Source organism: Salvelinus sp. IW2-2015, linkage group LG18 (genome assembly GCF_002910315.2).
Source record: "Salvelinus sp. IW2-2015 linkage group LG18, ASM291031v2, whole genome shotgun sequence".
NCBI lineage: Eukaryota > Metazoa > Chordata > Actinopteri > Salmoniformes > Salmonidae > Salvelinus > Salvelinus sp. IW2-2015.
Window position 1 is genome coordinate 69019356 of NC_036858.1, and position 11917 is coordinate 69031272.

The 11917-nt window shown below is 40.0% G+C and overlaps 1 protein-coding gene across 1 annotated transcript in view; it reads left to right on the forward strand.

Annotated features, from left to right (window-relative positions):
• The first annotated feature begins 6190 nt into the window (after positions 1-6190).
• Positions 6191-11917, forward strand: part of LOC111978266 (tumor necrosis factor alpha-induced protein 3) — a 19576-nt gene continuing 13849 nt past the window's right edge. Inside the window, exons 1-2 of the mRNA XM_024008231.1 lie at positions 6191-6520; positions 7550-7891. Coding sequence (XP_023863999.1) covers positions 7585-7891 — 307 coding nt within the window. The 5' untranslated portion in view covers positions 6191-6520; positions 7550-7584. The remainder of the gene's footprint in view (positions 6521-7549; positions 7892-11917) is intronic.

The following is an 11917-nucleotide window of genomic DNA, read 5'->3' on the forward strand; positions in this document are numbered from 1 at the left end:
AACTAGCTACCAAGTAGCTTATGCCTACCTGGCAGAATTATATGATTATTTGCGTTAATCCAGGAGCCATTTGTTTTGCAAACTCCATCTCATGTTTGCTACAGAAACACAGCTAATCAAACAACAGTGCTGCCAGTTGAATTAAAAGGTAACTACACTCAAAAATGTATATTTCTTATATTTTTCCCAGACCTCAAAAGTGGTCTCCTGATGTGCTTTAAGTAATGTTGTGGACTTAGAACATCGTTTTTTTGGTTATTTTTCTTTTTAAAAAGTGTTACTTTGAGAGTGAAAATCTGAAGAAAATGTTTTTTCTGACTCAGTTGACAGCCTATTTCAACAGTAGGTCTACTATCAGCCTACTTGCACAGTACAGCAACAGTGTGTGAAAACCTTGTGAAGACTTACAGAAAACGTTTGACCTCTGTCATTGCCAACAAAGGGTATATAACAAAGTATTGAAATAAACTTTGTTATTGACCAAATACTTATTTTCCACCATAATTTGCAAATAAATTCATTAAAAATCCTATAATGTGATTTTCTGGATTTTCTTCCCTCATTTTGTCTGTCATAGTTGAAGTGTACCTATGATGAAAATTACAGGCCTCTCTCATCTTTTTAAGTGGGAGAACTTGCACAATTGGTGGCTGACTAAATACTTTTTTTGCCCCACTGTATTTGTATTGTATATACAGGGCACATTTGTAAAATAGACCTAGGTCTATTGTTATTTCCCCCTTATAAAATAAAGGTTAAATAAAAAAATAATCCATAAATGACTCAAACAACGACATTTTGTTAGATATGTTTCCCTTTTTGTTACACCATTGACTGCATGCAGAATATCATCCCTGCACATACTACATGTATACTAAAAGTTTAGATTTTGACCTGTTGWGCGAGTATGGATGCACTGATCCAGGGACATCTATTCTTACCCTAATCCTCACCATAACCATGAATTACCAAATGATGGGGATGACCCTGTATAAGGGATCAGGGCACCACTCATGGTCATGGAATCCCTAGTTAGCCTAATCATCCTCAGTCTAATCTCAGTATTAGGCTAACCAAGGAAGCACCTCACTCCCCAAATTCCTTTAACAGATGGCCTGACGTACGTCTCCCTGGACAGGGCACCCCTCTGTGTGGACCATACTGGGTTGCCAGAGGAAGGAGGGGGTAGTGGTTGAGCAGAGGCATATGGCCACAGCCCTGTCCCCTACTGACTGCTTGTCTCTGGGTAAGCCTCCGCTGTGCCTTAGCCTGTCCCTCTCCCAGACATACCTCCACTGACCACGGCACCCGGACAACCGCTCTCGCCATCCTTACTCCTCTCCTTCGTCCCACTCCTCTCCTCCGTCCTTCCCTTCGCCCTCCTTCTCCTTCTCCTTCTCCTTCTCCTTCTCCTTTCCTTCTCCTTCCCTTCCTCGTTTCTCCCTCTCCTCCGTTCCCTCTCCCCTTCCTCCTTCTCCCACTCCTTTCTCCCCTCCTTCTCCCACTCCTTTCTCCACTCCGTCTCTCCCTCTCCTGCTTCCCACTACGCCTTCTCCCGACTGCCTTTCGCCATTCTTCCTTCTTCTCCTTCTCCTTCTCCCACCCCTTATCGCCAGCTCCTTGCTCCTTCCCTCTCCTCTTGCTTCCCTCCTCCTCCCTTCTCTCCTCCTTCTCCACCTTCTCGCCTCCCTCGACTGTTCCCTTTCGCCCCCTATCCTTCTCTTTTTCCCTTTCCCTCTCCCTTTCTCCGCCTCTTCTCCTCCTCTTCTCTCTCTCTAATCCGCCTTCTCCGCTCTTCATCCCTCTCTCTCCTTCTCCCTCCCTCCCTCCCCCTCTCCTCCCTCTTTCTCCCTGTTCTTTTTTGTTTGTTTGACTGTTTTGTCATGGTTATTGTGCCAATCGTTACTGTCCCCTTAAAAACTACAAACAGCTTAATTGCTGGATTGTAAAAAATGTGCATGTTTGTGACAGCCAAGAGTTTGGGATTAGTGTTCAAATAATGTGGCATCAAGCACAGTTACACTATTTCCCCCTGAATATATTCCCAACTGAATAACAAGAACCTGGACCTGTTTCAGGTTAACGATCTGTTAAGGTGGAACATGGCTTTGTCACCTTGTGATACGTGCCTGGACTACTGAACAGTCTCATTTTCAGACCAGTCTTCATAACAGAAAACAGAAAACAGAAAACAACAAACACTAATCATGAATACTCTCATTATCATGAAATCCCTAGCTGAAAAAAGCTGAATTTCYGTGTTAAGGACTGACCAAATAAATAGCTGAGGATAATTTGTTTATAACAGTAAGTATATTGACAAAGGAAACCCCTATTGGTTCAAAATGTAATTCAAGGAAATTGTTTTCTCTGTTCAGATAGCATTTTGAGAATGTTGAATTGGAGCATAATCTACAGAATCCACAGAAGAAAGACTGAAATTGAAGTTAAAGTTGTTCATTTGAGTAAATCAATTAACTGAATTAAAGAATTCTGATCTCATTAGCAATAACTAACAAAGCTGAAAAAGCCACATTTATWWAAAAAATTATATGCATAAAAATTATGTAATCATTTTTTTATGTAGCTAATTTGGCACTTTATAGAGGTACTGTTGATATTTTTAAGCAACATATCAAACACAAATGTTTTGAAAACATTAGAAGCATTTATCAACACCTGAAATAAAAATGTGTCTTTTATTCTTATAGGGGCAAATGAAGAAAAGAAAGAGCACAGAATCTATTATCAGTGAACATTTGTTTGTATTTATAATTTTCTATAAATTCCACTTTTAAAGGAAACAAAAAATGTGATCATTTTTTATGACAAAGTGGGGGTAAACGAAAGATGGTTTGCAACATTTCCAGTCTTGATGCACTTTATGCACTTGATTCCAGTCTTGATGCACTTTATGCACTTGATTCCAGTCTTGATGCACTTTATGCACTTGATTCCAGTCTTGATGCATTTTAAAATATGAAAATGTTGTGTTTTTCCTATAGGTTGCAGCAAATGGAGAACATTGTGAGAGGCAAACTACACTACAGTCACACACTACAGTGTACAGCCCCTGCCTCACCTCTACAGCACGTCTCTGCTAATGCTCCCAGTCAGCGATACTAATCCTGGTAATCACTGCAAATGAGAGGGATAGAAGGGATGGTGAAGGAGCGCTGCTGCCGTGTGTGATGGGAGGGCAGGGAGGGAGAGGAAGATCAACGGTGTCCTAAACCTATCAAAGTGCCAGTTTGTTTCATTGTTGGCACATCAACCGTGCAGACGAGAGCATCCACCTTCCTCCCTAACTCACTCATTACCATCACCCCAACTCTGTCCATAATACATCAGACTCCTCAACACCCTGACAATGGGACAGCAAACTGCCCTGAAAAAGGGGATTATAATTGTAATCATATACGTGGGTTTGTTAGCATGCACACCATACTGTACCATTAGTTTCACAAATAAGTAATAATTTGCTAATGACAACATTATGTTGAGTCAGTTTAGGGGCAATTAAAGTGAGTGATATTTACATATGCCTAATGAATCACAGTGTGTGGCAGCTTGAGGAAGTCTAATGAATATTCATCCAGGCATTCTCAACCGCCACCGCAGTTTATAAACTGATTTATGGTTGATTTGCCCTTTTAAAAAATGAAAATGGGCGCATCTCCCACAAGGAGGGAATGAACAATAAAGGCTGATTATAAAAATGTTTTAGTGGTAAACTGCCGATGAGGAGAGCAGAGGCTTATTTTTATAGACTTCCCCTACTTACATAAAGAGCACGCCTTTGCGTTTTTGTGAAAAGTAAGGGACCAATCTGCCCACCTCCTTTCGGACTCAAGATGGCAATGGTGCCAATGGTATGGCAATGATTTGCCCTGTAATTTCCATGCTTGGCAGTTAGGTTCTAACCCCTCAGGTGCAGATTCAACGGTCAATCAGTACATCACACAACCTCCATGGTTTATCATACTAATACAACTGTCAGTTTAGCAGGTGCTACGCCACATGATAAAGAGCCAGGCAAGAAAATACAAAAGGCTGTAGGATGTCCATAAATATAATTTTATGGTTATGTTATTTGTGTGTGCAAAATGCATTTACTGCACTTTAAAACTCAAAATGTAAAACGATGTGATCATAAGAGCACACCCAGCCATTCGGTTTATGTTTATGATACAACACTTTTTTCTTCCCTTTGCACACAGTAGACAAAAGGCACTTTCAATTTGTTCCATGAAGTTCAGAAATACTGGGACTGCTATTTAGCATGATAGAGAGCTGAGTGTTACTTTGGTCCTGTTTACTGTAGCAGGTGATCCAATAAAGTCAAACATTTGCTGTGTATGACTGTGGTTACATTTCTCATTGGTAAAGTCCATTGACCATTAGCAGCATCCCTTGAGAAAGACAGCAGCCAAAATGTCAGGGCTGGCTAAATATTGAATACAATAAATGTAAAACACTTTGCAAGAACAAAGTTGTATATTTTTCGTGTGCACCCTATCTCCACATTAAAGTTCCATTGATCAGACCATACAATTAGAATTCTTGACTTATTCTATGTAACAAACCCTCATTGTTTACTGTGTGTTAATCCATATTATGTCCTATTTTTGTCTTGGCGTGAATAAGCCATGGATTAAAACACAGCAGTAACCAACCTTAACAATAATATTGTAGTTATTAAGCAGCTATATGTGGAATGGGGGCAACCACATGATAGTGAGGGAACCCATCAGTATTGGAATTTAAGACATGCCTATACAACTCATTCTGGTTGATGAACCAGTTTTGAGTGAGGTATGTTGGCAGCATTTATGTTTTGCACTTTTATGGAGTATTTAAACCATTGCAGAGTATGGAGCCTTTGCTTTTTGGATGATAGGACACCTTTAGTTCTGTGACATTCTCATCATGGAACATGTCTGCCCCCTTGTGTTGCTTTTTCCTGAATTATTTGTACACCTTTATCCAATAGATGGCACTGCTGCTTGATATCTAAAGACAATGAACCAGCTAGATAGACTATGATGACTCAAGCTTTTTTCCCCCTTTATTTAACTAGGCAAGTCAGTTAAGAACAAGTTCTTATTCACAATGACAGCCTACCAGGGAACAGTGGGTTAACTGCCATGTTCAGGGGCAGAACAACAGGTTTTTACCTTGTCAGTTCAATGTTCTACACTGCACAGAAGAAGTTGCTATCAGGTAGAGGACCAGCTCTTACCTGACTTCCTCTACAGTGGCTGCAAATGACCTTCATCAGACTGCATTACACCAGAGGGGGAGCCCCTAAACAGTCTTTATATACAATGCAGCTAAAGTATGATGCTCTGTGTAGCTGAGGGCTATGCTGCTGCAAATAGCTGTCTATATAGAGTAGACATGAGGTTATGGGTAATTACACATATCCTTTATATGGATTAGATGTGTTAATAAACTCAAATGAATTGTGGGTAAGCCCCATCACCCTAGAAGTATTATTTTAGATGAATCAGTAATCTCCATGTAAGTTTGCTTGCAAGTCATTTAAGCACATGCTGTATAGGTGTAATTATGTGACTACAGTATGCTTCGCCTTCCTACACTGTAATTACCCCACACCTCTCCAAAAACCTGGATAGGTAAGTATGTGTGTCTTTCGGAGTGTTGGGTTAAAAGCGTAAGTCAAATTTCGGTTGGACCTTGTGTGCAATTGACCAATAAAGTTATTTAAATCTTAATCTTATTTACTGTAGGCCTACCCACATGTAACAAACATGTAGTTATTTTTGAGAGGTTAGAGAGGCGGACCAGCAGCCATTCTAACCAAATGGACAATAAATTCCATTCCATTCTAATCCATTTCATTAAATTAAATTAAATTCCATTCCATTTCATTTCATTCTATTCCATTCTATTCTATTCATGGCAATGCATAGGATTGTGGAAATAGATTTCTCCCATAATAAGACTAGGGTATGTAGGCCAACGCCTACATTTTAACCGTGAATCTGAGTCAGGATTTAGGTCAGATTTATGACTTATCTCATTCCAATATAATTATTTACTCTAGGGCTAGCTGTCTCAYTAAAAAAAGACACTCCCTCTTTGTGCTCACTGACGCGCCTCCATTGTGCACAGTAGGTGGGACCATGCATTTATTCGTCAGTGCACTATTCGTCACCAACACGACCCAGAGAACGTAGCCTAATGGCGCTTTGCTCAGACACCCCCTATGTGTGTGAGATGTAACTGCGTCTGAAGGCTGTGAGAGATAAGTGGAAAGTCCCTAACACTGGAAATCCCCTTTGTCTGCCTGGGCTTTTCCGCAATCTACATGAACTACATTAAGTTGGAGGACGTGATCTGTGCTTTGACAGCCTATAGAGTAAACATACCAACATATAATTGTTTGTGAAGAAGGCTGAATGGCGCTGTTTGGACTGCCGCGGTTACCCTGATAGAAGTGGCAGAGGACTACCAGGAGCATCCTTAGGGCTTTGTTGGTGGTCTTAGTGTACAGGTAATATTCATTCATATTCTATATGTTTCTTTATCAATAATTGGAACTCACTTTCGTTTTAGCGTTTGAAATCTATATACTATAAGTCGTTGCATTGTTGTGTTTCTGGGGAGACAGACCGAGGTTGCGCACGTCGGTGGGCGCCATTGTTAACGAAGACGTCACCCTCAAGCAATTAAATATGGAATTAATAGTTAATGTTACATTGTAACTATGTTTATGACAATACTCGCGATGCAATGTTACAATGTTTCAAACGTTGCTGTCAGAGGAATGGACTAAGTAATTCGAACGTCAGTCAGCAGGCTCCTGTTACTGTCTTTTGTGTCAACTGCAGCGCTCACGATTCCCCGTGCTCTGACCAAAGTCTGTCAATATCGAAAGAGCGACACTCTCCTTATTACATAGATATTTAGAGGTTATTCTACAATTACATTATGCGCCTTCAAGGTAGGCTATACTGTAATTGATGAAGGATGCTTGAAAAGTGTTGTTGTCACTGTACATGTATACACTGTATATAATATGCACCATCTTATTTTATCACATTGTAGTTAGGTACCTCTTCAATAACATCATAAGAGCCTATTGTTATGTTATAAGTCATGTCTGACTGACAAGTTCCTGTTTCAATGGTCCTCCAATTTGACAAATGGAAAGAACTGTTATGGTTTTTAATACTTCCATTCTGTGCAATTCTTATGCATCAATCATGGCCAGTATTATCGAAGCATGACTTTTCTGTCATGGTGGTTGTGAGTGGGCCTTTTTTTTTTAAACTAGCCCCTGCCTACAGCTGTTCTTTGGCTTAGGGTCTGAAAAATCACCATCAGCTTGTAGAGGGTGCCTCAGTCCCATTGGGGCAACAGAGGTTGTGGGGGAATTCTAACTTGGAAAAGAACAYAAAAGCTGTTTGTCTTTAGTCATGACCCCCACTTTGTCTAGTATTAGAAGTGTCCCATATAGTCCAGTGATCAGAACCACTTGCTGCCAATGAAACCAACCAACAACTGTTTTCCTACTCTTCAGTTCTGCATTGGTACACGTTACATCTGGTGAACACCATGTCCCAGGGACAGAATTTCCTGCCCAAGTTCCTCTTTGTGAGTAACCTGCTGAAAGCGGTCAAGATCCGGGAGCGGGTGCCCAACGATGTAGTGAAGCCGGCGGGCAGTGAAAGCCTGATGCACCACCTGCGGGGCATGCACCGGTACACACTGGAGATGATCAGCATGAGCCAGTTCCCTCAGGCCTTCCAACAGGTCATTCAGGCAGCCATCTTGGACAGGGCCATGCAGAGCTCCCTAGAGCAGGAGAAGAAGCTCAACTGGTGCCGCGAGGTCAAGAAAATGGTACCACTGAGGACCAATGGTAATGTATTAGTTTGGTTTGGGTTTCTGTTCCCCTTGTTGGTCATTCTAGTAGGAAGGTAGGAGGTATTTGTCAAATGAGTTTAAAAGACCCTGACACTGAAGATAATTTTTTCAGCAGAGTAACTTGGGGGGAGGGGGGGGGGGGATTTGTGTCACTTTTAGAATGACCATTATCACCTCTTGATTTGACTGTTACCTAACATGACTCTGAAGATTTACAGTACAGTCTTTGTAGATCATAACGTCTAGGGTAATTATGTGGGATATCCCAAAGCAGAAATTCTATGATGTCATACTGATAATTTCCCCTCCATTGTTCTAAAGACCATGTTGACCGAGCTAATTCTGTTGACACATTCAACCTCTGTAAAGATTTGTTTCTGTCTGCTTTGCAGTGGAGGTTTGGGTATACCCCTTCTCTCAATAAGTAGCTAAGTGAGTGGGACCTTTATTCAMGAATCATACAACAAACAACCCCACTTGTCTTGACTCACACGCGGGTTAGTTACCATGTCAATCATGTCATTTCATTGAATCATTGCAAAGATGGAATGTTATTGTCAGGTGGATATATAACCAGGTTATTAGGTGTATTGTCTTATTGAGGGTAATATCTTATCACCTGGCATCTTGAACCTTTGCCATTTTAATTAACCTCTTGAAGCTAGGGGGCAGAATTTTTATGTTTGGAAAAATAATGTTCCCAATGTAAGCTGCCTATTTCTCAGGTCCAGATGCTAGAATATGCATATAATTGACACGAGTAGGATAGAAAACACTCTAAAGTTTCCAAAACTGTCAAAATATTGTCTGTGAGTATAACAGAACTGATTTTGCAGGCGAAAACCTGAGGAAATCCAACCCGGAAGTKCCTTTTATTTTGAAAAATCACTGTTCCATTGCCTGCCTTTTGTCCATTTAAAGGGATATCAACCAGATTCCTTTTCCTATGGCTTCCTCCTGTGAACAGTCTTTAGACATAGTTTCAAGCTTTTMTTCTGAAAAATGAGCGAGATTTATCAAATCGTGTCAGTGGATAGCTGAATGTCCTTCCATTAGTTAATGCGCGCGAAAGTTGTAGCTCGACATTTTCTTTATCTCTGTTATTGAATAGTTTACCGTCCGGTTGAAATATTATTGATTATTTATGTTAAGAACAACCTGAGGATTGATTATTAAAAACGTTTGACATGTTTCTACGAACTTTACGGATACTATTTGGAATTTTCGTCAACCCTTGCTGACCTGCCTAAGGCTGTGGAATACTGAACATAACACGCCAAACAAATGGAGTTTTTTTKATATAAAAATAATCTTTATCGAACAAAAGGAACATTTATTGTGTAACTGGGAGTCTCGTGAGTGCAAACATCCGAAGATCATCAAAGGTAAGTGATTAATTTTATTGCTTTTCTGACTTTCGTGACCAATCTACATTGCTGCTAGGTGTTCGTAATGTTTTGTCTAGTGATCGATAAACTCACACAAACGCTTGGATTGCTTTCGCTGTAAAGCATTCAAAATCGGACACGACAGGTGGATTAACAACAAGCTAAGCTGTGTTTTGCTATATTGCACTTGTGATTTCATGAATATAAATATTTTTAGCAATTTTATGGGAATTTGGCGCTCTGCAATTCAGCGGTTGTTGATGAAAATGATCCCGCTAAAGGGATCCGTGCGTCAAGAAGTCACACCATAGTAACAGTACATGAAACGTGAATCAAAGGCTATTGTCTTTTCCCTATATGTTGAAACTACAGTATTTCCAGTAAAATTATAGTGATAAGAGCAGTTTGTCTTCCTGTAAATCCAATCCAGAAAGACCCTTGACATGATACATATTTCCTTTCTATTGAGTGAGTGGAATTTCCTCATATAAGTCTCTGGAGGGCCCACCCATGCCTTAATTTGGAAAATATAAAAGTCTCTGGAGGGCCCAGCCAGGCCTTGATTTGGGAAATATAGAAGTCTCTGGAGAGCACAGCCAGACCTTGATTTAGAAAATATAGAAGTCTCTGGAGGGCCCAGCCAGACCTTGATTTAGAAAATATAGAAGTCTCTGGAGGGCCCAGCCAGACCTTGATTTNTTGATTTAGAAAATATAGAAGTCTCTGGAGGGCCCAGCCAGACCTTGATTTAGAAAATATAGAAGTCTCTGGAGGGCCCAGCCAGACCTTGATTTGGGAAATATTGGTATAGAGTAGCTTTTCCTATGAATGACATAGCAGCCATGACTTTCAGACTGAGGAGGACCACTCTGTCTTGCTGGCTGGCTGGCTGCTGACTCACTGGAATGAATCCATTGCGTAAGGTGACTGGTGAATAAGGACAGGACAGGAGAGGTAGAGGACTAGAGGAGGACAGGACAGGACCGGAGAGGTAGAGGTAGAGGAGGACAGGAGAGGTAGAGGATGGGAACCTTGTGCTGGAAACAATAACATATGCAGTTTTGTCACACAACGCAATGCCACAGATGTCTTAAGTTTTGAGTGTGCAATTAGCATGTTGATTGCAGGAATGTCCACCAGAGCTGTTTTCAAATAATTAAATGTTAATTTCTCTGTCATAACCCACCTAAAGTTGTTTTATAGGATTTGGCAGTACGTCCAACCGGGCTCAAAACAACCGCAGACCACGTGTATGGCGTTGTGTGGGCAAGCAGTTTGCTGATGTCAACGTTGTGAACAGAGTGCCCCATAGTGGCGGTGGGGTTATGGTATGGGCAGGCATAAGCTACGGTAAACTAACACAATTTCATTTTATCGTGGTACCATGACGACATCCKGAAGCTCATTGTTGTGCTATTCATCCGCGACCATCACCTCATGTTTCAGCATGATAATGCACGGCCCCATGCCGCAAGCATCTGTACACAATTCCTGGAAGCTGAAAATGTCCCAGTTCTTCCATGGCCTGCATACTCACCAGACATGTCACACATTGAGCATGTTTGGGATGCTCTGGATCAACGTGTATGACAGCGTGTTCCAGTTTCCACCAATATCCAGCAACTTCACACAGCCATTGAAGAGGAATGGGACAACATTCCAGAGGCCACAATCAAGTCTGATCAAGTCTATGTGAAGGAGATGTGTCCTGCTGCATGAGGCAAAGGGTGGTCACATCAGATACTGACTGGTTTTCTGATCCACGCCCCTACCTTTTTTTTTTAAAGGGATCTGTGACCAACATATGCATATCTGTATTCCCAGTCATGGCGAAACCATATATTAGGGCCTAATGCATTTATTTCAATTGACTGATTTCCTTATAACTCAGTAAATCTTTRAAATTGTTGCATGTTGCGTTTATATTTTTGTTCAGTATACATATGAGGATWCTGACAACACAACAAGCATAGTGTGTTTTTACCAGAAATGTGTGTTTTGTACAGTATGATTCAACCTCCAGATGGAACATGATCAAGGTGAGCTGAGCGGAAGTTTGTTGTTGCTCGGTTGGAATGTTCCCTTTACTGACGGAAGAAAGCTATTGCTCCAATTATACCTCAAATTGTTGAAAGAATAGTAATCAAAAAACATAATTTTTACTTTTTCAAATTGTATTACATAGTTATAATAGTAATGTAATGTACATATTACATAGTTATAATAGCAATGTACATATTACATAGTTATAATAGCAATGTACATATTACATAGTTATAATACATACTACATAGTTATAATACATATTAGAGTTATAATACATATTAGAGTTATAATACATATTACAGAGTTTTATATAGTTATTATATAGTTATAATACCTATTACATGGTTATAAAACCTATTACATAGTTATAATAGTAATATACCTATTACATAGTTATAATAGTAATATACYTATTACATCGTTATAATACCTATTACATTGTTATAATAGTAATATACCTATTACATAGTTATTATAGTAATGCACATATTATACTTATAATAGTAATGTACATATTACATAGTTATAGTAGTAATATACATATTACGTAGTTATAATACATATTACATAGTTATAATAGTAATGTG